We start from the raw sequence: 27,485 nt of genomic DNA, 5'->3' as shown, positions 1-27,485 counted from the left end.
TAACCTCTGAGGTGTGAGGACAGAGAGACTGTAACCTCTGAGGTGTGAGGGACAGAGAGACTGTAACCTCTGAGGTGTGAGGGACAGAGAGACTGTAACCTCTGAGGTGTGAGACAGAGAGACTGTAACCTCTGAGGTGTGAGGGACAGAGAGACTGTAACCTCTGAGGTGTGAGGGACAGAGAGACTGTGACCTCTGAGGTGTGAGAGACAGAGAGACTGTAACCTCTGAGGTGTGAGGACAGAGAGACTGTAACCTCTGAGGTGTGAGAGACAGAGAGACTGTAACCTCTGAGGTGTGAGAGACAGAGAGACTGTAACCTCTGAGGTGTGAGAGACAGAGAGACTGTAACCTCTGAGGTGTGAGGGACAGAGAGACTGTAACCTCTGAGGTGTGAGAGACAGAGAGACTGTAACCTCTGAGGTGTGAGGGACAGAGAGACTGTAACCTCTGAGGTGTGAGGGACAGAGAGACTGTAACCTCTGAGGTGTGAGGGACAGAGAGACTGTAACCTCTGAGGTGTGAGGACAGAGAGACTGTAACCTCTGAGGTGTGAGAGACAGAGAGACTGTAACCTCTGAGGTGTGAGAGACAGAGAGACTGTAACCTCTGAGGTGTGAGAGACAGAGAGACTGTAACCTCTGAGGTGTGAGAGACAGAGAGACTGTAACCTCTGAGGTGTGAGAGACAGAGAGACTGTAACCTCTGAGGTGTGAGAGACAGAGAGACTGTAACCTCTGAGGTGTGAGAGACAGAGAGACTGTAACCTCTGAGGTGTGAGAGACAGAGAGACTGTAACCTCTGAGGTGAGGGACAGAGAGACTGTAACCTCTGAGGTGTGAGGGACAGAGAGACTGTAACCTCTGAGGTGTGAGAGACAGAGAGACTGTGACCTCTGAGGTGTGAGAGACAGAGAGACTGTAACCTCTGAGGTGTGAGGGACAGAGAGACTGTGACCTCTGAGGTGTGAGAGACAGAGAGACTGTGACCTCTGAGGTGTGAGAGACAGAGAGACTGTAACCTCTGAGGTGTGAGAGACAGAGAGACTGTAACCTCTGAGGTGTGAGGACAGAGAGACTGTAACCTCTGAGGTGTGAGGGAGAGAGACTGTAACCTCTGAGGTGTGAGGACAGAGAGACTGTGACCTCTGAGGTGTGAGAGACAGAGAGACTGTAACCTCTGAGGTGTGAGGGACAGAGAGACTGTAACCTCTGAGGTGTGAGAGACAGAGAGACTGTAACCTCTGAGGTGTGAGGGACAGAGAGACTGTAACCTCTGAGGTGTGAGGGACAGAGAGACTGTGACCTCTGAGGTGTGAGAGACAGAGAGACTGTAACCTCTGAGGTGTGAGGGACAGAGAGACTGTGACCTCTGAGGTGTGAGGGACAGAGAGACTGTGACCTCTGAGGTGTGAGAGACAGAGAGACTGTGACCTCTGAGGTGTGAGGGACAGAGAGACTGTGACCTCTGAGGTGTGAGGGACAGAGAGACTGTGACCTCTGAGGTGTGAGAGACAGAGAGACTGTAACCTCTGAGGTGTGAGAGACAGAGAGACTGTAACCTCTGAAGTGTGAGAGACAGAGAGACTGTAACCTCTGAGGTGTGAGAGACAGAGAGACTGTAACCTCTGAGGTGTGAGAGACAGAGAGACTGTAACCTCTGAGGTGTGAGGGACAGAGAGACTGTAACCTCTGAGGTGTGAGAGACAGAGAGACTGTAACCTCTGAGGTGTGAGGGACAGAGAGACTGTAACCTCTGAGGTGTGAGGGACAGAGAGACTGTAACCTCTGAGGTGTGAGGGACAGAGAACTGTAACCTCTGAGGTGTGAGGACAGAGAGACTGTAACCTCTGAGGTGTGAGGGACAGAGAGACTGTAACCTCTGAGGTGTGAGAGACAGAGAGACTGTAACCTCTGAGGTGTGAGAGACAGAGAGACTGTAACCTCTGAGGTGTGAGAGACAGAGAGACTGTAACCTCTGAGGTGTGAGGGACAGAGAGACTGTAACCTCTGAGGTGTGAGGGACAGAGAGACTGTGACCTCTGAGGTGTGAGAGACAGAGAGACTGTAACCTCTGAGGTGTGAGGGACAGAGAGACTGTAACCTCTGAGGTGTGAGAGACAGAGAGACTGTAACCTCTGAGGTGTGAGGGACAGAGAGACTGTAACCTCTGAGGTGTGAGGGACAGAGAGACTGTGACCTCTGAGGTGTGAGAGACAGAGAGACTGTAACCTCTGAGGTGTGAGGGACAGAGAGACTGTGACCTCTGAGGTGTGAGGGACAGAGAGACTGTGACCTCTGAGGTGTGAGAGACAGAGAGACTGTAACCTCTGAGGTGTGAGGGACAGAGAGACTGTGACCTCTGAGGTGTGAGGGACAGAGAGACTGTGACCTCTGAGGTGTGAGAGACAGAGAGACTGTAACCTCTGAGGTGTGAGAGACAGAGAGACTGTAACCTCTGAGGTGTGAGGGACAGAGAGACTGTAACCTCTGAGGTGTGAGGGACAGAGAGACTGTGACCTCTGAGGTGTGAGAGACAGAGAGACTGTAACCTCTGAGGTGTGAGGGACAGAGAGACTGTGACCTCTGAGGTGTGAGGGACAGAGAGACTGTAACCTCTGAGGTGTGAGAGACAGAGAGACTGTAACCTCTGAGGTGTGAGGGACAGAGAGACTGTGACCTCTGAGGTGTGAGGGACAGAGAGACTGTAACCTCTGAGGTGTGAGAGACAGAGAGACTGTAACCTCTGAGGTGTGAGGGACAGAGAGACTGTGACCTCTGAGGTGTGAGAGACAGAGAGACTGTAACCTCTGAGGTGTGAGGGACAGAGAGACTGTGACCTCTGAGGTGTGAGGGACAGAGAGACTGTAACCTCTGAGGTGTGAGAGACAGAGAGACTGTAACCTCTGAGGTGTGAGGGACAGAGAGACTGTGACCTCTGAGGTGTGAGGGACAGAGAGACTGTAACCTCTGAGGTGTGAGAGACAGAGAGACTGTAACCTCTGAGGTGTGAGGGACAGAGAGACTGTGACCTCTGAGGTGTGAGGGACAGAGAGACTGTAACCTCTGAGGTGTGAGGGACAGAGAGACTGTAACCTCTGAGGTGTGAGAGACAGAGAGACTGTAACCTCTGAGGTGTGAGAGACAGAGAGACTGTAACCTCTGAGGTGTGAGAGACAGAGAGACTGTAACCTCTGAGGTGTGAGGGACAGAGAGACTGTAACCTCTGAGGTGTGAGGGACAGAGAGACTGTGACCTCTGAGGTGTGAGAGACAGAGAGACTGTAACCTCTGAGGTGTGAGGGACAGAGAGACTGTGACCTCTGAGGTGTGAGGGACAGAGAGACTGTAACCTCTGAGGTGTGAGAGACAGAGAGACTGTAACCTCTGAGGTGTGAGGGACAGAGAGACTGTGACCTCTGAGGTGTGAGGGACAGAGAGACTGTAACCTCTGAGGTGTGAGAGACAGAGAGACTGTAACCTCTGAGGTGTGAGGGACAGAGAGACTGTGACCTCTGAGGTGTGAGAGACAGAGAGACTGTAACCTCTGAGGTGTGAGGGACAGAGAGACTGTGACCTCTGAGGTGTGAGGGACAGAGAGACTGTAACCTCTGAGGTGTGAGAGACAGAGAGACTGTAACCTCTGAGGTGTGAGGGACAGAGAGACTGTGACCTCTGAGGTGTGAGGGACAGAGAGACTGTAACCTCTGAGGTGTGAGAGACAGAGAGACTGTAACCTCTGAGGTGTGAGGGACAGAGAGACTGTGACCTCTGAGGTGTGAGGGACAGAGAGACTGTGACCTCTGAGGTGTGAGGGACAGAGAGACTGTAACCTCTGAGGTGTGAGAGACAGAGAGACTGTAACCTCTGAGGTGTGAGGGACAGAGAGACTGTGACCTCTGAGGTGTGAGGGACAGAGAGACTGTAACCTCTGAGGTGTGAGGGACAGAGAGACTGTAACCTCTGAGGTGTGAGAGACAGAGAGACTGTAACCTCTGAGGTGTGAGGGACAGAGAGACTGTAACCTCTGAGGTGTGAGGGACAGAGAGACTGTAACCTCTGAGGTGTGAGAGACAGAGAGACTGTAACCTCTGAGGTGTGAGGGACAGAGAGACTGTAACCTCTGAGGTGTGAGGGACAGAGAGACTGTAACCTCTGAGGTGTGAGAGACAGAGAGACTGTAACCTCTGAGGTGTGAGGGACAGAGAGACTGTAACCTCTGAGGTGTGAGGGACAGAGAGACTGTAACCTCTGAGGTGTGAGAGACAGAGAGACTGTAACCTCTGAGGTGTGAGAGACAGAGAGACTGTAACCTCTGAGGTGTGAGGGACAGAGAGACTGTAACCTCTGAGGTGTGAGAGACAGAGAGACTGTAACCTCTGAGGTGTGAGAGACAGAGAGACTGTAACCTCTGAGGTGTGAGGGACAGAGAGACTGTAACCTCTGAGGTGTGAGGGACAGAGAGACTGTAACCTCTGAGGTGTGAGAGACAGAGAGACTGTAACCTCTGAGGTGTGAGGGACAGAGAGACTGTAACCTCTGAGGTGTGAGGGACAGAGAGACTGTAACCTCTGAGGTGTGAGAGACAGAGAGACTGTAACCTCTGAGGTGTGAGAGACAGAGAGACTGTAACCTCTGAGGTGTGAGGGACAGAGAGACTGTAACCTCTGAGGTGTGAGAGACAGAGAGACTGTAACCTCTGAGGTGTGAGAGACAGAGAGACTGTAACCTCTGAGGTGTGAGAGACAGAGAGACTGTAACCTCTGAGGTGTGAGGGACAGAGAGACTGTAACCTCTGAGGTGTGAGAGACAGAGAGACTGTAACCTCTGAGGTGTGAGGGACAGAGAGACTGTAACCTCTGAGGTGTGAGAGACAGAGAGACTGTAACCTCTGAGGTGTGAGAGACAGAGAGACTGTAACCTCTGAGGTGTGAGGGACAGAGAGACTGTAACCTCTGAGGTGTGAGAGACAGAGAGACTGTAACCTCTGAGGTGTGAGAGACAGAGAGACTGTAACCTCTGAAGTGTGAGAGACAGAGAGACTGTAACCTCTGAGGTGTGAGAGACAGAGAGACTGTAACCTCTGAGGTGTGAGAGACAGAGAGACTGTAACCTCTGAGGTGTGAGGGACAGAGAGACTGTAACCTCTGAGGTGTGAGAGACAGAGAGACTGTAACCTCTGAGGTGTGAGAGACAGAGAGACTGTACTGTAACCTCTGAGGTGTGAGAGACAGAGAGACTGTAACCTCTGAGGTGTGAGAGACAGAGAGACTGTAACCTCTGAGGTGTGAGAGACAGAGAGACTGTAACACCTCTGAGGTGTGAGAGACAGAGAGACTGTAACCTCTGAGGTGTGAGAGACAGAGAGACTGTAACCTCTGAGGTGTGAGGGACAGAGAGACTGTAACCTCTGAGGTGTGAGAGACAGAGAGACTGTAACCTCTGAGGTGTGAGAGACAGAGAGACTGTACTGTAACCTCTGAGGTGTGAGAGACAGAGAGACTGTAACCTCTGAGGTGTGAGAGACAGAGAGACTGTAACCTCTGAGGTGTGAGAGACAGAGAGACTGTAACCTCTGAGGTGTGAGAGACAGAGAGACTGTAACCTCTGAGGTGTGAGAGACAGAGAGACTGTAACCTCTGAGGTGTGAGGGACAGAGAGACTGTAACCTCTGAGGTGTGAGAGACAGAGAGACTGTAACCTCTGAGGTGTGAGAGACAGAGAGACTGTACTGTAACCTCTGAGGTGTGAGGAGACAGAGCAGACTGTACTGTAACCTCTGAGGTGTGAGAGACAGAGAGACTGTACTGTAACCTCTGAGGTGTGAGAGACAGATAGACTGTAACCTCTGAGGTGTGAGAGACAGAGAGACTGTACTGTAACCTCTGAGGTGTGAGAGACAGAGAGACTGTACTGTAACCTCTGAGGTGTGAGAGACAGAGAGACTGTACTGTAACCTCTGAGGTGTGAGAGACAGAGAGACTGTACTGTAACTCTGAGGTGTGAGAGACAGAGAGACTGTACTGTAACCTCTGAGGTGTGAGAGACAGAGAGACTGTACTGTAACCTCTGAGGTGTGAGAGACAGAGAGACTGTACTGTAACCTCTGAGGTGTGAGAGACAGAGAGACTGTACTGTAACCTCTGAGGTGTGAGACAGACAGAGAGACTGTACTGTAACCTCTGAGGTGTGAGAGACAGAGAGACTGTACTGTAACCTCTGAGGTGTGAGAGACAGAGAGACTGTACTGTAACCTCTGAGGTGTGAGAGACAGAGAGACTGTACTGTAACCTCTGAGGTGTGAGAGACAGAGAGACTGTACTGTAACCTCTGAGGTGTGAGAGACAGAGAGACTGTACTGTAACCTCTGAGGTGTGAGAGACAGAGAGACCTGAGACTGACCTCTGAGGTGTGAGACTGTACTGTAACCTCTGAGGTGTGAGAGACAGAGAGACTGTACTGTAACCTCTGAGGTGTGAGAGACAGAGAGACTGTACTGTAACCTCTGAGGTGTGAGAGACAGAGAGACTGTACTGTAACCTCTGAGGTGTGAGAGACAGAGAGACTGTAACCTCTGAGGTGTGAGAGACAGAGAGACTGTAACCTCTGAGGTGTGAGAGACAGAGAGACTGTACTGTAACCTCTGAGGTGTGAGAGACAGAGAGACTGTACTGTAACCTCTGAGGTGTGAGAGACAGAGAGACTGTACTGTAACCTCTGAGGTGTGAGAGACAGAGAGACTGTACTGTAACCTCTGAGGTGTGAGCGACAGAGAGACTGTACTGTAACCACTGAGGTGTGAGAGACAGAGAGACTGTACTGTAACCTCTGAGGTGTGAGAGACAGAGAGACTGTACTGTAACCTCTGAGGTGTGAGAGACAGAGAGACTGTACTGTGACCTCTGAGGTGTGAGAGACAGAGAGACTGTAACCTCTGAGGTGTGAGAGACAGAGAGACTGTACTGTAACCTCTGAGGTGTGAGAGACAGAGAGACTGTACTGTAACCTCTGAGGTGTGAGAGACAGAGAGACTGTACTGTAACCTCTGAGGTGTGAGAGACAGAGAGACTGTACTGTAACCTCTGAGGTGTGAGAGACAGAGAGACTGTACTGTAACCTCTGAGGTGTGAGAGACAGAGAGACTGTACTGTAACCTCTGAGGTGTGAGAGACAGAGAGACTGTACTGTAACCTCTGAGGTGTGAGAGACAGAGAGACTGTACTGTAACCTCTGAGGTGTGAGAGACAGAGAGACTGTACTGTAACCTCTGAGGTGTGAGAGACAGAGAGACTGTACTGTAACCTCTGAGGTGTGAGAGACAGAGAGACTGTACTGTAACCTCTGAGGTGTGAGAGACAGAGAGACTGTGACCTCTGAGGTGTGAGAGACAGAGAGACTGTACTGTAACCTCTGAGGTGTGAGAGACAGAGAGACTGTGACCTCTGAGGTGTGAGGGACAGAGAGACTGTACTGTAACCTCTGAGGTGTGAGAGACAGAGAGACTGTACTGTAACCTCTGAGGTGTGAGAGACAGAGAGACTGTGACCTCTGAGGTGTGAGGGACAGAGAGACTGTACTGTAACCTCTGAGGTGTGAGAGACAGAGAGACTGTACTGTAACCTCTGAGGTGTGAGAGACAGAGAGACTGCACTGTGACCTCTGAGGTGTGAGAGACAGAGAGACTGTACTGTAACCTCTGAGGTGTGAGAGACAGAGAGACTGTGACCTCTGAGGTGTGAGAGACAGAGAGACTGTACTGTAACCTCTGAGGTGTGAGAGACAGAGAGACTGTAACCTCTGAGGTGTGAGAGACAGAGAGACTGTACTGTAACCTCTGAGGTGTGAGAGACAGAGAGACTGTAACCTCTGAGGTGTGAGAGACAGAGAGACTGTGACCTCTGAGGTGTGAGAGACAGAGAGACTGTACTGTAACCTCTGAGGTGTGAGAGACAGAGAGACTGTACTGTAACCTCTGAGGTGTGAGAGACAGAGAGACTGTAACCTCTGAGGTGTGAGAGACAGAGAGACTGTGACCTCTGAGGTGTGAGAGACAGAGAGACTGTACTGTGACCTCTGAGGTGTGAGAGACAGAGAGACTGTAACCTCTGAGGTGTGAGAGACGGAGAGACTGTACTGTAACCTCTGAGGTGTGAGAGACAGAGAGACTGTACTGTGACCTCTGAGGTGTGAGAGACAGAGAGACTGCACTGTGACCTCTGAGGTGTGAGAGACAGAGAGACTGCACTGTAACCTCTGAGGTGTGAGAGACAGAGAGACTGTACTGTGACCTCTGAGGTGTGAGATACAGAGAGACTGCACTGTGACCTCTGAGGTGTGAGAGACAGAGAGACTGCACTGTAACCTCTGAGGTGTGAGAGACAGAGAGACTGCACTGTAACCTCTGAGGTGTGAGAGACAGAGAGACTGTACTGTAACCTCTGAGGTGTGAGAGACAGAGAGACTGTACTGTGACCTCTGAGGTGTGAGGGACAGAGAGACTGTACTGTAACCTCTGAGGTGTGAGAGACAGAGAGACTGCACTGTGACCTCTGAGGTGTGAGGGACAGAGAGACTGTACTGTAACCTCTGAGGTGTGAGAGACAGAGAGACTGCACTGTAACCTCTGAGGTGTGAGAGACAGAGAGACTGTACTGTGACCTCTGAGGTGTGAGAGACAGAGAGACTGTACTGTGACCTCTGAGGTGTGAGAGACAGAGAGACTGTACTGTGACCTCTGAGGTGTGAGAGACAGAGAGACTATACTGTGACCTCTGATGTGTGAGAGACAGAGAGACTGTACTGTAACCTCTGAGGTGTGAGAGACAGAGAGACTGTACTGTAACCTCTGAGGTGTGAGAGACAGAGAGACTGCACTGTAACCTCTGAGGTGTGAGAGACAGAGAAACTGCACTGTAATCTCTGAGGTGTGAGAGACAGAGAGACTGTACTGTGACCTCTGAGGTGTGAGAGACAGAGAGACTGTACTGTAACCTCTGAGGTGTGAGAGACAGAGAGACTGCACTGTGACCTCTGAGGTGTGAGAGACAGAGAGACTGCACTGTAACCTCTGAGGTGTGAGAGACAGAGAGACTGCACTATAACCTCTGAGGTGTGAGAGACAGAGAGACTGCACTGTAACCTCTGAGGTGTGAGAGTCAGAGAGACTGCACTGTAACCTCTGAGGTGTGAGAGACAGAGAGACTGCACTGTAACCTCTGAGGTGTGAGAGACAGAGAGACTGCACTGTAACCTCTGAGGTGTGAGAGACAGAGAGACTGTACTGTAACCTCTGAGGTGTGAGAGACAGAGAGACTGCACTGTAACCTCTGAGGTGTGAGAGACAGAGAGACTGCACTGTAACCTCTGAGGTGTGAGAGACAGAGAGACTGCACTGTAACTCTGAGGTGTGAGAGACAGAGAGACTGTACTGTGACCTCTGAGGTGTGAGAGACAGAGAGACTGCACTGTAACCTCTGAGGTGTGAGAGACAGAGAGACTGCACTGTAACCTCTGAGGTGTGAGAGACAGAGAGACTGCACTGTGACCTCTGAGGTGTGAGAGACAGAGAGACTGCACTGTAACCTCTGAGGTGTGAGAGACAGAGAGACTGCACTGTAACCTCTGAGGTGTGAGAGACAGAGAGACTGCACTGTAACCTCTGAGGTGTGAGAGACAGAGAGACTGCACTGTAACCTCTGAGGTGTGAGAGACAGAGAGACTGCACTGTAACCTCTGAGGTGTGAGAGACAGAGAGACTGTACTGTAACCTCTGGTGTGAGGGACAGAGAGTCTGCACTGTACTGTAACCTCTGAGGTGTGAGGGACAGAGATACTGTACTGTAACCTCTGGTGTGAGGGACCGAGAGACTGCACTGTACTGTAACATCTGAGGTGTGAGGGACAGAGAAACTGCACTGTACTGTAACATCTGAGGTGTGAGGGACGGAGAGACTGCACTGTAACATCTGAGGTGTGAGAGACAGAGAGACTGCACTGTTATCTCTGAGGTGTGAGGGACAGAGAGACTGTACTGTAACATCTGAGGTGTGAGGGACGGAGAGACTGCACTGTAACATCTGAGGTGTGAGGGACGGAGAGACTGCACTGTAACATCTGAGGTGTGAGGGACAGAGAGACTGCACTGTACTGTAACCTCTGAGGTGTGAGAGACAGAGAGACTGTACTGTGACCTCTGAGGTGTGAAGGACAAAGAGACTGTACTGTAACCTCTGAGGTGTGAGAGACAGAGAGACTGCACTGTGACCTCTGAGGTGTGAGGGACAGAGAGACTGTACTGTAACCTCTGAGGTGTGAGAGACAGAGAGACTGCACTGTAACCTCTGAGGTGTGAGAGACAGAGAGACTGCACTGTAACCTCTGAGGTGTGAGAGTCAGAGAGACTGTACTGTAACCTCTGAGGTGTTAGAGACAGAGAGACTGTACTGTAACCTCTGAGGTGTGAGAGACAGAGAGACTGCACTGTAACCTCTGAGGTGTGAGAGACAGAGAGACTGCACTGTAACCTCTGAGGTGTGAGAGACAGAGAGACTGTACTGTGACCTCTGAGGTGTGAGAGACAGAGAGACTGCACTGTAACCTCTGAGGTGTGAGAGACAGAGAGACTGCACTGTAACCTCTGAGGTGTGAGAGACAGAGAGACTGCACTGTAACCTCTGAGGTGTGAGAGACAGAGAGACTGCACTGTAACCTCTGAGGTGTGAGAGACAGAGAGACTGCACTGTAACCTCTGAGGTGTGAGAGACAGAGAGACTGCACTGTAACCTCTGAGGTGTGAGAGACAGAGAGACTGCACTGTAACCTCTGAGGTGTGAGAGACAGAGAGACTGTACTGTAACCTCTGGTGTGAGGGACAGAGAGACTGTACTGTAACCTCTGAGGTGTGAGAGACTGTACTGTAACATCTGAGGTGTGAGAGACAGAGAGACTGCACTGTTATCTCTGAGGTGTGAGAGACAGAGAGACTGTACTGTAACATCTGAGGTGTGAGAGACAGAGAGACTGTACTGTAACCTCTGGTGTGAGGGACAGAGAGTCTGCACTGTACTGTAACCTCTGAGGTGTGAGGGACAGAGATACTGTACTGTAACCTCTGGTGTGAGGGACCGAGAGACTGCACTGTACTGTAACATCTGAGGTGTGAGGGACGGAGAGACTGCACTGTAACATCTGAGGTGTGAGAGACAGAGAGACTGCACTGTTATCTCTGAGGTGTGAGAGACAGAGAGACTGTACTGTAACATCTGAGGTGTGAGGGACGGAGAGACTGCACTGTAACATCTGAGGTGTGAGGGACGGAGAGACTGCACTGTAACCTCTGAGGTGTGAGGGACAGAGAGACTGCACTGTACTGTAACATCTGAGGTGTGAGAGACAGAGAGACTGCACTGTTATCTCTGAGGTGTGAGAGACAGAGAGACTGTACTGTAACCTCTGAGGTGTGAGAGACTGTACTGTAACATCTGAGGTGTGAGAGACAGAGAGACTGCACTGTTATCTCTGAGGTGTGAGAGACAGAGAGACTGTACTGTAACATCTGAGGTGTGAGAGACAGAGAGACTGCACTGTACTGTAACCTCTGAGGTGTGAGGGACAGAGAGACTGCACTGTACTGTACTGTAACCTCTGAGGTGTGAGGGACAGAGAGACTGCACTGTACTGTACTGTAACCTCTGAGGTGTGAGGGACAGAGAGACTGCACTGTACTGTACTGTAACCTCTGAGGTGTGAGAGACAGAGAGACTGTACTGTAACATCTGAGGTGTGAAAGACAGAGAGACTGCACTGTACTGTAACCTCTGAGGTGTGAGGGACAGAGAGACTGCACTGTACTGTACTGTAACCTCTGAGGTGTGAGGGACAGAGAGACTGCACTGTAACATCTGTGGTGTGAGGGACAGAGAGACTGTACTGTACTGTAACCTCTGAGGTGTGAGGGACAGAGACTGCACTGTACTGTAACATCTGAGGTGTGAGGGACAGAGAGACTGCACTGTAACATCTGAGGTGTGAGGGACAGAGAGACTGCACTGTAACCTCTGAGGTGTGAGGGACAGAGAGACTGCACTGTAACATCTGAGGTGTGAGGGACAGAGAGACTGCACTGTAACCTCTGAGGTGTGAGGGACAGAGAGACTGCACTGTAACCTCTGAGGTGTGAGGGACAGAGAGACTGCACTGTAACCTCTGAGGTGTGAGGGACAGAGAGACTGCACTGTAACCTCTGAGGTGTGAGGGACAGAGAGACTGCACTGTAACCTCTGAGGTGTGAGGGACAGAGAGACTGCACTGTAACATCTGAGGTGTGAGGGACAGAGAGACTGCACTGTACTGTACTGTAACCTCTGAGGTGTGAGGGACAGAGAGACTGCACTGTAACATCTGTGGTGTGAGGGACAGAGAGACTGCACTGTACTGTACTGTAACATCTGAGGTGTGAGGGACTAAGAAACTGCACTGTACTGTACTGTGACATCTGAGGTGTGAGGGACGGAGAGACTGCACTGTAACCTCTGAGGTGTGAGGGACAGAGAGACTGCACTGTACTGTAACCTCTGAGGTGTGAGGGACAGAGAGACTGCACTGTACTGTAACCTCTGAGGTGTGAGGGACAGACAGACTGCACTGTACTGTAACCTCTGAGGTGTGAGAGACAGACAGACTGCACTGTACTGTAACCTCTGAGGTGTGAGAGACTGCACTGCACTGTACTGTAACCTCTGAGGTGTGAGGGACAGACAGACTGCACTGTACTGTAACCTCTGAGGTGTGAGAGACAGACAGACTGCACTGTACTGTAACCTCTGAGGTGTGAGAGACTGCACTGTACTGTACTGTAACCTCTGAGGTGTGAGAGACTGCACTGTACTGTAACCTCTGAGGTGTGAGAGACAGAGAGACTGCACTGCACTGTAACCTCTGAGGTGTGAGGGACAGAGAGACTGCACTGTAACCTCTGAGGTGTGAGGGACAGAGAGACTGCACTGTAACATCTGAGGTGTGAGGGACAGAGAGACTGCACTGTAACATCTGAGGTGTGAGGGACAGAGAGACTGCACTGTAACCTCTGAGGTGTGAGGGACAGAGAGACTGCACTGTAACATCTGAGGTGTGAGGGACAGAGAGACTGCACTGTAACCTCTGAGGTGTGAGGGACAGAGAGACTGCACTGTAACCTCTGAGGTGTGAGGGACAGAGAGACTGCACTGTAACATCTGAGGTGTGAGGGACAGAGAGACTGCACTGTAACCTCTGAGGTGTGAGGGACAGAGAGACTGTACTGTAACATCTGAGGTGTGAGGGACTAAGAAACTGCACTGTACTGTACTGTAACATCTGAGGTGTGAGGGACGGAGAGACTGCACTGTAACCTCTGAGGTGTGAGGGACAGAGAGACTGCACTGTACTGTAACCTCTGAGGTGTGAGGGACAGAGAGACTGCACTGTACTGTAACCTCTGAGGTGTGAGGGACAGACAGACTGCACTGTACTGTAACCTCTGAGGTGTGAGAGACAGACAGACTGCACTGTACTGTAACCTCTGAGGTGTGAGAGACTGCACTGTACTGTACTGTAACCTCTGAGGTGTGAGGGACAGACAGACTGCACTGTACTGTAACCTCTGAGGTGTGAGAGACAGAGAGACTGCACTGTTATCTCTGAGGTGTGAGGGACAGAGAGACTGTACTGTAACATCTGAGGTGTGAGGGACAGAGACTGCACTGTAACATCTGAGGTGTGAGGGACGGAGAGACTGCACTGTAACATCTGAGGTGTGAGGGACAGAGAGACTGCACTGTACTGTAACATCTGAGGTGTGAGGGACGGAGAGACTGCACTGTAACATCTGAGGTGTGAGAGACAGAGAGACTGCACTGTTATCTCTGAGGTGTGAGAGGCAGAGAGACTGTACTGTAACATCTGAGGTGTGAGGGACGGAGAGACTGCACTGTAACATCTGAGGTGTGAGGGACGGAGAGACTGCACTGTAACCTCTGAGGTGTGAGGGACAGAGAGACTGCACTGTACTGTAACATCTGAGGTGTGAGAGACAGAGAGACTGCACTGTTATCTCTGAGGTGTGAGAGACAGAGAGACTGTACTGTAACATCTGAGGTGTGAGAGACAGAGAGACTGCACTGTACTGTAACCTCTGAGGTGTGAGGGACAGAGAGACTGCACTGTACTGTACTGTAACCTCTGAGGTGTGAGGGACAGAGAGACTGCACTGTACTGTACTGTAACCTCTGAGGTGTGAGGGACAGAGAGACTGCACTGTACTGTACTGTAACCTCTGAGGTGTGAGAGACAGAGAGACTGTACTGTAACATCTGAGGTGTGAAAGACAGAGAGACTGCACTGTACTGTAACCTCTGAGGTGTGAGGGACAGAGACTGCACTGTACTGTAACATCTGAGGTGTGAGGGACGGAGAGACTTCACTGTAACATCTGAGGTGTGAGGGACTAAGAGACTGCACTGTACTGTAACCTCTGAGGTGTGAGGGACAGAGAGACTGCACTGTAACATCTGAGGTGTGAGGGACAGAGAGACTGCACTGTAACCTCTGAGGTGTGAGGGACAGAGAGACTGCACTGTAACCTCTGAGGTGTGAGGGACAGAGAGACTGCACTGTAACCTCTGAGGTGTGAGGGACTGCAATGTAACCTCTGAGGTGTGAGGGACTGCAATGTAACCTCTGAGGTGTGAGGGACCCATCCTCTGAATTTTCTCTATTGAGCAAATGGCAAACAGCGGTGGTGGAGCCATCTCTTTATTTGGTTCCTTGATCTTCATACACACTGAATGGGAAGGAGCTAGGGTTCAGGGGCTAGGGTTCAGGGGCTAGGGTTCAGGGGCTAGGTTTCAGGGGCTAGGGTTCAGGGGCTAGGGTTCAGGGGCTAGGGTTCAGGGGCTAGGTTTCAGGGGCTAGGGTTCAGGAGCTAGGGTTTAGGAGCTAGGGTTCAGGAGCTAGGGTTCAGGGGCTAGGGTTCAGGGGCTAGGGTTCAGGGGCTAGGGTTCAGGGGCTAGGGTTCCGGGGCTAGGTTTCAGGGGCTAGGTTTCAGGGGCTAGGGTTCAGGGGCTAGGTTTCAGGGGCTAGGGTTCAGGGGCTAGGGTTCAGGGGCTAGGGTTCAGGGGCTAGGGTTCAGGGGCTAGGGTTCAGGGGCTAGGGTTTAGGGGCTAGGGTTCAGGGGCTAGGGTTTAGGGGCTAGGGTTTCAGGGGCTAGGGTTCAGGGGCTAGGGTTCAGGGGCTAGGGTTTAGGGGCTAGGGTTCAGGGGCTAGGGTTTAGGGGCTAGGGTTTAGGGGCTAGGGTTCAGGGGCTAGGGTTTAGGGGCTAGGGTTCAGGGGCTAGGGTTCAGGGGCAATGGTGTTTGTCCTCAGATGCCAGCTTGTTGCAGGATGATGTCACAGGATGTGTGTGTCCCTGCCCTGTTCTCACAATTGGCCTTCCATCCCTCAGATTTGAACCGGTAACAGGAAGGATATGTTAGTCCAGAACACTGGTGCAGATTTATTTATAGTCTCTTTCCATAAAATCCCATGGTGAGATTGAACCTTTCAAAGAATTGAAAACAATCCAATAAATGTATTAATACACTGACATCTCCAGGAATCTGTTTTCATGCTTGTTTTTGTTTTCTGTCCACCATCATGTCTCCTTCTGTACGTCACACTTGACCCCACTTGCTTGTTCTCAGAAAAATCTCCTCTGCTTGATCTAAAACGGTTTCAAGGCAAATGAATGTTTCGGATTAGATGAGGTTTAATATGATTGAATGGAGGCCTGTTATTGTCTTTATCATGCTTAGCTGGGGCTTTTACATCTGACCACCATGACGGATGCATAAACATTAGCAGTAGCTGATGGTGTGTCACATAAAAGGCTTGTCGGCTAATGGCTAATGGCTAATGGTGTGTCGCATTTCCTATGATCATTTCCATATGGCCATTTCTTTGTTAATTACCTGTTTGCTTCTGTCTGAAGGTTCCGTCGACATCGCTGCCCCTGTTAACTTGATAACAGACTAATGCAATTTTAGGACACTGGCCTTTTCAATTCTTATAATCGAAGGAGGGAGAGCCCCGACTCGTACGTCAAAATGTATTTTAAGAGTCTGAATGAATACTCTGGTTTTGTGAAATCCTGCTGCGTCTAACTTAATATTTGCTGTCAAGTGTTAACTCCGGTTGGTTAAACGGTTAACAACGATGACGTCAGGATGTCATCGCCTAAACATTGAAATGACTGTTGAGTCTATGACCTTTGTGAACATTCATAGCAAGCAAAGGATTGGAAGTTCGCTACAGTCCTAGTTAACCTTTTCTCTCTGTTTCCTCTCCAGGATGCCAGGCAGAAGTTCCGCTCGGTGCTGGTTGAGGCCACGGTGAAGCTGGATGAGCTGGTCAAGAAGATTGGGAAGGCGGTGGAGGAGTCCAAACCCTACTGGGAGGCCCGGAGAGTGGCCAGACAGGTGGGACACCACTGGGTGAACAGGGGGACTACGGACCGGGTGTCTCTGCTCATATTGACCGTAGAAACAGTCCAAAATCTTTTATTTATCGGAAATGCTTTATTTGCCTAGTTTGCATTCTATTTGCCTAGTTTGCATTCTATTTGCCTAGTTTGCATTCTATTTGCCTAGTTTGCATTCTATTTGCCTAGTTTGCATTCTATTTGCCTAGTTTGCATTCTATTTGCCTAGTTTGCATTCTATTTGCCTAGTTTGCATTCTATATGCCTAGTTTCTTTGGGATTCATTAAAACCAGCACATACTATTTGATACCAGGTTGACTACACACCATTTCTAAATACTAAGCAAATATCACATTGAACACCAAATGGGCTGGACTATTAAATGAAGTGTTACCTATTTACCGAGCTTGACTTGCTTGGACAAGTGAATGGCCTGCAGTGAGGGAGGGGGGGGCTCTGTGGGAAGCTGTGATCTTGGTTCTCTAATCTGTAAAGCCGTAGGTATTGTTAGAGGGGAGCTGCTGCCACCTGCTCATCTGGGTGATAGAGCCCTGAAGCTGGAAACAGTCAGAGAGGAATCGCCAGGACCAGCTCTGCTTTGGGCATTGTGTTCCTCTCATTCAGGCAACCTCTATATGGCTTCTTAATGAGAATGCACCTTTGTGTGGTTGTGATTTATGTTAATGCCCCTGACAACACAAATGAAGTTTACTTATGGAAAAAGGAAGTTATTCTAAGTTTGAGGATATTGGATTGTATGAGTTCCTCTGCCTACCTTTCGCACATCTACTCAGGTGCACAACCCCCCCACATTGAAATCAAATTTTTGCCCCCCAGCAGTTTTATCATATCATTTTATCAATAAAATGCTAATTAATTACTTAAAAATCCTACAATGTGATTTTCTGGATTTTTGTTTTAGATTCCGTCTCTCACAGTTGAAGTCTACCTATGCTAAAAATTACAGACCTCTACAGGCTTTGTAAGTAGGAAAACCTACAAAATCGGCAGTGTTTCAAATACTTGTTCTCCCCACTGTAGCTGGCAAGTTAATAGCTGTTTGATTGAAGACTTTTTTATTTGCAGTGTTTAGCTAGTAGTGTAACTGACATGTAACGTTAGCTAATGTTTCATCCCCTCTCGTCTGAAGAGAATGAACTTGCTAGCTAGTAGCTACCACAGCCAGTTCAGCTTTCGCCTCTAGCTATCTGTCAGGGAGCAGCATCTAACTGCTTTAGTGTGTATGGAAATGTTTTGTAGCCTTATTGTTCCGTTTCAACAGAAGTAAATTTACTTGGCTAGTTTTCGCCAGTTGGTGGACCATTAGAGCTAGCCAAAAGTTGGCTAAGGTTAGCTAGCTAGATCACTAACTTTAGCTATTATTTTTGCCTCAATCACACTAGACCTGAGTCAATAAACCCAGGGGCCAAACGATTGAAGACCGATATTCATCTGAGCAGGATCAGATGGTGACAGGGGTCTCAGCAGGGTCAGTCAAATAGGGAAGACCAGTCTGTGACGGCGCTGAGGTGAACTTTTGCAAACACCAACACTGGACAAGCTAGAAGCTTCAAAGATTTATACAATTTTAAGGCAGTCTAACAACCCTCTAAAGTTGATTTCCAAACTGTATCAAGGGTTTATAGAGGCTTTTCCTGATGACACAAAACATGTTGACAAAAATTTGACGAAGACCTGGGAGACACTACTGATGATGTATACCGATATGTTTGAATGCCCAGTCATGTTCATATAATCTCAGACATAAATGACTGCAGTTTAAGACCATCCATAGAGCGTCATCTATGCCAGTAAAACTGAATATCTTGCACTCAGAAATGTAGTTCCTCTGCTGGTGGTGTAAAATCCGAAAGGGGACGTGTTTGCATATGTTATGATCTTGGGGCTGAGTTCAGGAAAAGAGTATGTTCTTTTATCTCAGCATGTCTACAGATTCTCCCTTTCCACTGTTTTTGTTTGCTTGGAAATGTTGATACTGGAGACAGTTACCAGAAGAAACTATGGAACCTGGCATTTATAGAGGCTAAGAAATGCATTGCTATTAATTGGATGGTTGGTTATCCTCCCAGAATGTCACAATGGGTGGCAGAAATGTCAAGTTATGCATCACTAGATGTGATTTATTACAAGACGAAGGGTATACTGTGCATCTTTCACAAGGTCTGGGTGCCTTATATGGAATACTTAATGACAAAAAGGGTCTGTATTGAAAACACAAGATTTGTTTTCGTCGAGCAGTTCTTTTTTCATTGGCACACTGATCTGATTTGCACTGGTCTCATTGGGAGTAATCCAGGGGCCACGGGAATGGCACGGTCCAAGGATATGGGGATTGTGGCTCCGATGCACAAGGCACGGCTCTCCAGAATGAGCGCTCTCCCGCCATTTCGTGTGTATTCATTGCTACATAACTTCATCGTGTGCCTTGTTTGCTGTGTCTATCAATTCCCCATGACATTTATCACCAGTAGTGGCCTATATTTTACCATTAATTCCAATTATTTCTAATCTGAAGTGTTTGTTTGGTTACGGTAGTTTTTGTTAATGCATTGAATATATTATTATGACAGTCATCTATTGTTCTTATTTTCGTAGTGGATGTGTGAACTCACGACCTTTGCTACACTTGTGAGAAACAAGTTTTTATTTCATTCCATTTACGAGTTTTGTCAATTTATTAATCGCCTTTTGTTTGAAACGCTCCTGTCAACGTTGAGTAAGGATGCACACCTGTTTACGCATATAGAAGTAGGACTAGTCTACCTGGTTTGCCCATGAATGTTCCTATAATGAGCTGTGGAGCTTCTCCAACTAATTTTTCTTCACCTCAAACAGCAAGTTAACAAAGTCTGTTTTTACAATCAATTGAGAATGACAATAGTTTCTCAAAGGATTTGAACGATATTTCCAGCTCTCTCCCTTTCGATTAACATTTGACATGAAAGTGAAAAGTGTAAAGCTCTGATCCAGTGGAAACGTCATAAAATACCTGATTACTTCATATCGCTTTCACAAATGGCCAACAGCTGTGTCTGTCCAGAGCTCACTGCTGCGGGAAACTGAGGGCCCAGAATATTTCATACAATGTTTCAAGTTTGCTAGCACAAGTTTCTGGGTGACACAGTTCATAGTTGATACAATGTTTCAAGTTCATTGCAGACAGGCCATGCGTAGCCAATGTGATTCATAGGATATTTATTTTTATCAGGATATTTTCTACCTGCAGGCTGCAATGTTTTTATGTGTTGGCTTTATGTAAACTATTTTTACATAGTTGGCAATGCAATAAAAGTTACTTTTAGATTTTCATAATTTTCATTTAGATAGAATGTAAATTAACCACAGACAATGGTTTTGAGATACAAAGAATTATAAATGAAATTAAACTGTACCATGAAAATGTGCATATAAAAATCAGAACTAGCATGCAGACTGGTAGAAATGGTAAGATAAATTGGCCATCCAAATAGTGTAGCCGGTGTAGCCGGTGCTGGTGTAGCCTATTGCCGGCAACTTCAGAAGCGTAATTCTGCGAAGCGGGAGCAGCGGGATTTTTTTTCTTCTTTCTTCTGGCTATCTTGATCTCTGGCTCTCTCTTGAATCATTTGTGTGGCTTAGTTATTTAATCAAACAGCCTAAAGCATCAGACAAGTTCAGTACATATAGTTGATTTTATTAAAACACTTAAGGTGTGTCTATATATATAGAAAAATACACGTTTGAAAATTTCAACCAATAAAAGAAAAGACTACTCTTGGTTGACCAAGATTCCATTTTTGTCGGTGACAGCCCTAGTAGAAATGCATAAAATGAGCTTCAGATGCCCGGGTTATTTCATTCCTAAAACCAAAGATGCACCCCTGCATCTACTGGCCCAGTTATTTCACCGAAAGCAATGGTATGAAGCCATGATGTGTTGTTCAGGAATTCAATAAGAGTTTGGCACATACTCGAGGGCTCTTATTTCCAAACTAGGTTGGCAGGCATCTTAATTATGAACAAGTGCAGGACTCGCTTGTCTGTCATACAATGCTGAGCTCTGCAACAAGAAGTCAGTGGGACCTGACTGCAAAGGGCGATTCTAGGGCACTGGTCACTCTCTCTCTCTCTCTCACACACACACACACACACACACACACACACACACACACACACACACACACACACACACACACACACACACACACACACACACACACACACACACACACACACACACACACACACACACACACACACACACACACACACACACACACACACACACACACACACACACACACACACACACAGGTCTCATAGGGCGATGGTGTGGTTGGGAGCATTACAAAGCGGTTGAGGTTGAAATGGATCAAAGGTGCGATAAATGGCTGCCTCTCTGACATGGTTGAGTTAATCAACCTCACAGTGGTGACTGTGGCAGAGCCCATCCTAACACAGCAGTCCTGAATCAATTATGCAACATAAACACTCTTCCTCTCTTTCTCTATCTTCCTCTTCCTCTATACTCTATTCTCCTCTCCTATTGCAACGTATCTCCACCTCCATCTTTCCATTCTCCGTCAGTGGGTGAGCATGTACACAACTTTGAACCTGAATCATTGTTTGCCCAGAGGGGTGGAAATTCTCTATCTCTCTGGTTTGTTGAAGTAGCCTACATGAGCAATACATTATCATTTGCTTTAGAAGGCTAATGATAAGGTACACGGGGAGTGGCAGTGCTGTGGAAAAATGCCCTTGACTTTGGTCTAGACACACAGGCTTTTGCGTAACAAAACAATAGATGGTTACTTACCTTAGATGTTGAGAAGACTTGTATATCCTGAGGTAGTACGTGTCACAAGTTAATGGCTGACTGCCCTTGTAAGTGGATCAGAGACGGCTTGACTCAGCCGGTCGTCTGGGCACCCTGCACTGTATGTTTCCTGAGGGGTCGTCTGGGCACCCTGCACTGTATGTTTCCTGAGGGGTCGTTTGGGCACCCTGCGCTGTATGTTTCCTGAGGGGTCGTTTGGGCACCCTGCGCTGTATGTTTCCTGAGGGGTCGTTTGGGCACCCTGCACTTTCTTTGACAGCTCCCATTTTTAAAGTGCTGAATCAGCCTCGATTGCTGCAGTCACCAGTAGTGTAAAATGATGAAAAGTGCTTTTCTTATACCTCATGAAATATGTTTAGTTTCCTTCTCGTTCACCTCAGGTTTGAAGAGTGTGACTTGACAAAAGTAGACCAGTCATAATTGAAACAGAATTGACCCCATCCCTGGTTAGCATTAAACATTGAAGTCCTATTGCCCTTCCCCCTCAGCTGCCCCATCTTGTCTGGAGAGTAGGTACAGCTAGTGGGGGGAAAGGTGGGAACAATAGAGGAGGAGGAGAATGGTGATGGTGATGTGTTGTGGCTGGTGCAAGGTTTGGGCACCGTTTATCTCCCCCCTCCCTCTCGCTCTCTCCTGCATGGCCCGTTAGCGACAGTGATTACCACGTAGCTGAACTGAAGTGCACAGTCGAGGTCGTCTCACCCCCTGCCTGCTTCAGTCATCTAACCGCAGTGCGTCTGGAGGTGGGAAGAACGAAGGAGAGACGGATAATGAGAGAGAGTAGGAGAGATGCCTGAGGTCCAGAACAGAGGAGACCGACTGTGGATATGTCTGTGAGATTAGTTATGAACTGACCTCCATGATGGCCATAGATTGAACAGATGTGGGGCTTAGTGGTGTCTGGCTGGGGGAGGAAAGCAATGAAAATCCTCCAGGCCTGGAGGAGATCATCCAGTGGATTGGTTGGATTTGGTACAGCTGGAATAGATTCAGACTGGGGGAGAGAGCTGTCTCTAGCTGATGTATGGGATTGTTCTCTGGCTCTGAGTCAAGGGCAGATGGATCACAGCTACAATAGAGACTCTATAGGTCCCTGCACATGTTTGTCAGAGGCTGGGGGCTCTAATACATCAACCTGTCACCGTAGTGTCCGGGATAAAGCAAAAGGACTTGGAGAGAGTTTGTAGGAATTTATATGGGCATACTGTAAATATTGCATTTTATTACAATTACAACATGCATTCTTGCAGTGCAAGAAGAATGTTGTCATGTCTTTCCCTGGAAAGATACTGGTTGTGGTAGAACAGGGAACCTTGTCCCAGACAGTCTCCTTTACCACCACAGTAACTCAGTTCCATGTATTACAGAACAGCCAGTATATCCCCATGGGTATGGAGATTGGGTTAAGACGGTTAGTGCCATTGTGTAGTCCTGAAAAGTCAAGAGACCATCTGTGACCTGTCTCTTTCTCTCCTGTGGAGAGAGGTTTTGGTAGGCTTATAGCACTGAGCGGGTGAGGGTCATGGGGGATAGGATGGGAAGGATGGAGAGGGGGAACAGAGACAAGGTCGTGGCCGTGTGCTGGAGCCATGCTCTGGCCTCCTGGGAGGTGGGAGGCCAGCCTGTCCTGTGGTGCATGTTGATGCTGGTCAGCCCTGGTTACATCACTGCTTCAGCAAGCAGGACTGGAGCTGTTTTAATAATGGCAGCTCAGCTTGACAATGACTCAATACAGCTGTGTGTGAGCTGTGCATGTGGCTATTGTTCTGGTTGGCTAACGTTTGTGTGTATGGGTGTCGACAGGGGCAGACTGGGACCTGAAATTAGCCCAATCACTTCTAACTCGCCGGCCCATTTATTTTCTCGAGGCCCCCACACCAGCCCATTTCTTTCCCCATTGTTAGCCAAATAATGATCATTTTGCTCTAAAATCCCAAGTTCGACAGGCCCTCTCGGCTAAAAATGGCATTTCGTGCCGTCCGCCCCTGGATGTCAACACTTGCTGTCCAAGCCTGCAGCCATGGAACATTGTATGAGTGTGCTGAGGAATCCAAGAGGCAGCTGTTCATTACAAGTGGTGCTTCAGCACATTAGACGTTGACTAGAACACTGAAGTTAAACAATGGCTAAGCAACCACCTGGAACAAGTGACTTACATCCCCATGTCCACGCCGGAACACGGTTGTCCTTCACTTTGCCTCAGAGAACATTCAGACTGACCTGATCGATGTACAGCTTCTAGGTTGTTGTAGCATCAGACCATGAAGCATGATGAAGACGAGCTCTCCCCGAGTCATGTGCGGTATAACGACTTCTCCAGGATTAACTCTGTGGGTCTCTGACATATCTAAGCCAGTCACAATTTGTTTGTGTCTCACAGCAAAAGGAACGGTCTCAATCGGGACACAATTAAGGCCAAGGCTAGCGAAGCGTGACTGCAGAGATGCATGTTTACTATCTGACTGTAAATCATTGACCTCCAATTGAAAAGGCCCTTTTCATCCCATCTCACTCCCTTTTCATCAAGATTAATTGCCCTGCTTAACTGGGGAGATTAAATCAGTTAATTATCTTGGAAAATAGCTGTGTGTCTGTGTTCTCTTCTGAAAGCTGATACTTTTCCAGTGTTGATAGCCTATGCTGAGGAATGTTTAGCTGAAACGCTCTGGTCTTTGAAGTGTTGGCACGTCTTGTCAAATGTATGCTGTGAAGATTATAGGAAGGCTTTATATTTCAAAGCTTCGCTTACATGCGTGCAGCCATGGAGGCAAGCGTGAATATGTAGCAACGAGATGTTTATCTGAACATGTGCCGGTTAACCAAATGAATACTCTGTTAAGGGCTCCGAAGAGCGCAAGCTCTGAATAATTTAAAGGCTGTGTAGAGCGGGATACAATTTTCTTATGCCCAAAGAGAAAGCATAGACTTTTTTATAAAGTTCCACTTTACTTCCACTTGCATGTGCACATGTTGGTGCTTGTTTGATTCACATTTACAGAGCCCTACTGATTTAAAATATGAGTAGGGCTGTAATTATTTGATCAATTATTTTCCTGTATTTGAGTTACTATAGATATGGGTTGATATGTAATAAACATGAGAGAAATGGAAAAAGTTAACCATGAGTGTTTAAGTACCATATTTAATGAAGCAGTTTGGTGCCTGTTTATCATTATCTGATATAACTATGTACTGATGATCTTACCTTTGACCTGTGTCAAAATGTCTGCCAAGTGTTGAATGTTGTGTAAAATTTGACTCCTGACTGGATTCGAGGACACACTGATAGTGTTTCTGTGACACTGTGATTCTGTAGCATCTGATGTTGTGACTTCCTACAAGCCTCCTGGTGTTTACAGAACATTCGGTGCTGTGTGATTAATGTAGTTCAACATTTTCTCTGCTCCTATTCTGGAGGCGTCTCCCTGTAATTGATTTGATCAATGTCTGCTGTCCTTTTTGTTCACCTGGAAAATCCCCGTTACCTATGATTTGTCTGTGTGATGGAGAGAAGTTGTAGACCTTATGATCTATTTACACAGACAGAAACTGCAGCAGAAATGCAGAACTGATGTGGTATGAGCATCTTTCTAGAGGTCAAATATACACCGGTGGAAAGTTTGTAACCGCAGTCCTTAGAGAGGACAGTGAATAACAACACAATACTTCATTGGAATGTGCTGAATAAATAGACTAATGCCTCCACTTCCATCCATCTCCCCGCCTCCGTAATAATCCATCTCTCTCTCCCTCTTCCCTCCAGTCGTGAGTTCCTGAGAGGCCCAGCTTTAAAAGGTGGCTGAGAAATTATGCTCAAGTCTTTTTTAAACATTTTAACACCATCACTGTGCAGCTGAACATGAAGGGTAAAGATGGGATGAGTAAACTGAAAAGAATAGAACGATGGATCACAGTGGCAGCAGGACTGAACTGGTGATGGAGGAGAGGAGAAGGCAGAGGAGAGATGGATTAAGGAGAAGGGCTGGGTTGCCAATCATTTATAGAGGAGCAGGTGTACAGCAGTAGGCCTGTTGTGAGAAGTCTCTCTGTTGGCATCAGTTTATCTGCAGTATACAGTAGGAACAGAACACTACTACATACTAATAAATGTACTTATATATTTATGAAGTGCATTCGGAATGTATTCATACCCCTTGACTTTTTCCACATTTTGTTACGTTACAGCCTTATTCTAAAATCGATTAAATAGTTTTCTCCCCCCTCAGTCTACACACAATACCCCATAATGAGAAAGCAAAAACAGCAGTATTTTTTTGTGTGCAAATGTATAAAAATAAAAAAATATCACATTTACATAACTATTCAGACGCTTTACTCAGTACTTTGTTGCATTACCTTTGGCAGTGATTACAGCCTTGAGTCTTCTTGGGTTTGACGCTACAAGCTTGGCACACCTGTATTCGGGAGTTTTTTCCTCTGCAGATCCTCTCAAGCTCTGTCAGGTTGGATGAGGAACTCCGCTTCACAGCTATTTTCAGGTCTTTCCAAAGATGTTTGATCGGGTTCAAGTCCGGGCTCTGGCTGGGCCACTCAAGTACATTCAGAAACTTGTCCCGAAGCCACTCCTGCGTTGTCTTGGCTGTGTGCTTAGGGTTGTTGTCCTGTTGGAAGGTGAACCTTTGCCCCCAGTCTGAGGTGCTGAACGCTCTGGTGCAGGTTTTCATCAAGGATCTCTCTGTACTTTGATCCGTTCATATTTTCCTCTTTCCTGACTAGTCTCTCAGTCCCTGCCACTGAAGTGGTGGCATAATGCTGCCACCACCATGCTTCACCGTAGGGATGGTGCCAGGTGTCCCCCATATGTGACGCTTGGCATTCAGTCCAAAGAGTTGGTTTCATCAGACCAGAGAGTCAGAATATATCTGTCAGAATAAAATGATGTAATTACTTGGGGAAGGTCTCCATGGGTTCTCCACGTGGCCCGTTCAGGCTGCTCAATGACGCACTTCTCCGGCGCAACTCTCTGGTCATCCTCACGATGACACTGTCCTTTTGGCTTAGGAGTCTGTTCCCTCGCCCTTGCTCTGGAAGGGCTCTTCTGAGGACAGACAGCTCTGTAGCTCAGAGCTCACAGCGTAGGAATGAAACGGTGTAGATACCACGATGGGGAGTGGAGGCTAGGTGGTTCGACTTGAATTCACCCGCTTAGACACAGCTACTCATCTGTAGCTTGGGTAGAAAAATATTTCTTTGTCTTCAAACTTGTGTTGCGTTTTGGGTTTGTTGACTTTTTTAGACCTCGGCTGCAGCTTGGGTCACGTAGTCTTCTCTGTAAATTCTTCACGCACAGGTTTTATACCCTCGGGTCAGAAGTGGGCGTAACCGCCTTTAGGGCAATTCTCTGGGCGTACCTAGTTAAGAGGCAATGTCTAGACTTTACTCAAATCCAATTTTAGACAACTAACTTCACATTTCATCTTTACCAAAACATTCTCTTTGATTTGGACATTTTCCATACAACGTACAATGTATAAACATCAAACATATAATAGGTAAACTGTTGACGTTACAATGTTTTCGTTATAACGCCATCTATTAACCTTTTAATTACAAAACAAAAATGACATACATTTTCATATTCCATCTATCGTCACGACAACCATTGTGGCTGACGGAAACCATTGTTCCAAAGTCCCTTTATTTCATGTTTAATGTTCTGAGGCTGGTTCTCCATAGTAACAGGACAAAGGAATTTGTCTGTGGCCTGAGATTTACCAGGGGCGTAAGGGGTCATAAAACCCCCACATCTACAGACCTCTAGATCTCTTCTCCTCTGTTGAGGTTGAGAGATAATCCGTAGGGTTGTGGTCTCCTGTAACCTGACCTAATCAGGACAGTCATGACAAATGGAAACAGGATGCACCTGAGCTAAATTTCAAGTCTCATATCAAAGGGATGTAAATCATTTACTTATGTAAATAATGTAGACGGATGGACGGACGGACGGAAAGACAGGGTATATGTTTTTAATTTTTAATAAATTTCCAAAACGTTCTAAAACCTTTTCGCTTTAACATTATGGGGCATTGTGTGTAGATTGATGAGGAAAAACATGTACAGTGGGGCAAAAAATGATTTAGTCAGCCACCAATTGTGCAAGTTCTCCCACTTGAAAAGATGAGGCCTGTAATTTTCA

At 47.8% G+C, this 27,485-nt stretch overlaps 1 protein-coding gene across 1 annotated transcript in view; it reads left to right on the top strand.

The window, feature by feature from the left end:
• The window catches only part of LOC124004990 (SH3 domain-binding protein 5-like), a 47,777-nt gene that overhangs the window by 7,832 nt on the left and 12,460 nt on the right, over positions 1 to 27,485 (top strand). The window contains exon 3 of the mRNA XM_046313795.1: positions 16,360 to 16,488. Within this exon, the coding sequence (XP_046169751.1) occupies positions 16,360 to 16,488 (129 nt within the window). The remainder of the gene's footprint in view (positions 1 to 16,359; positions 16,489 to 27,485) is intronic.

The sequence above is a fragment of the Oncorhynchus gorbuscha genome, linkage group LG19, assembly GCF_021184085.1.
Source record: "Oncorhynchus gorbuscha isolate QuinsamMale2020 ecotype Even-year linkage group LG19, OgorEven_v1.0, whole genome shotgun sequence".
In the NCBI taxonomy this organism is placed as follows: Eukaryota; Metazoa; Chordata; class Actinopteri; order Salmoniformes; family Salmonidae; genus Oncorhynchus; species Oncorhynchus gorbuscha.
The sequence above is the reverse complement of the archived record's forward strand: the minus strand, read 5'-3'. Positions and strand labels throughout refer to the sequence as shown.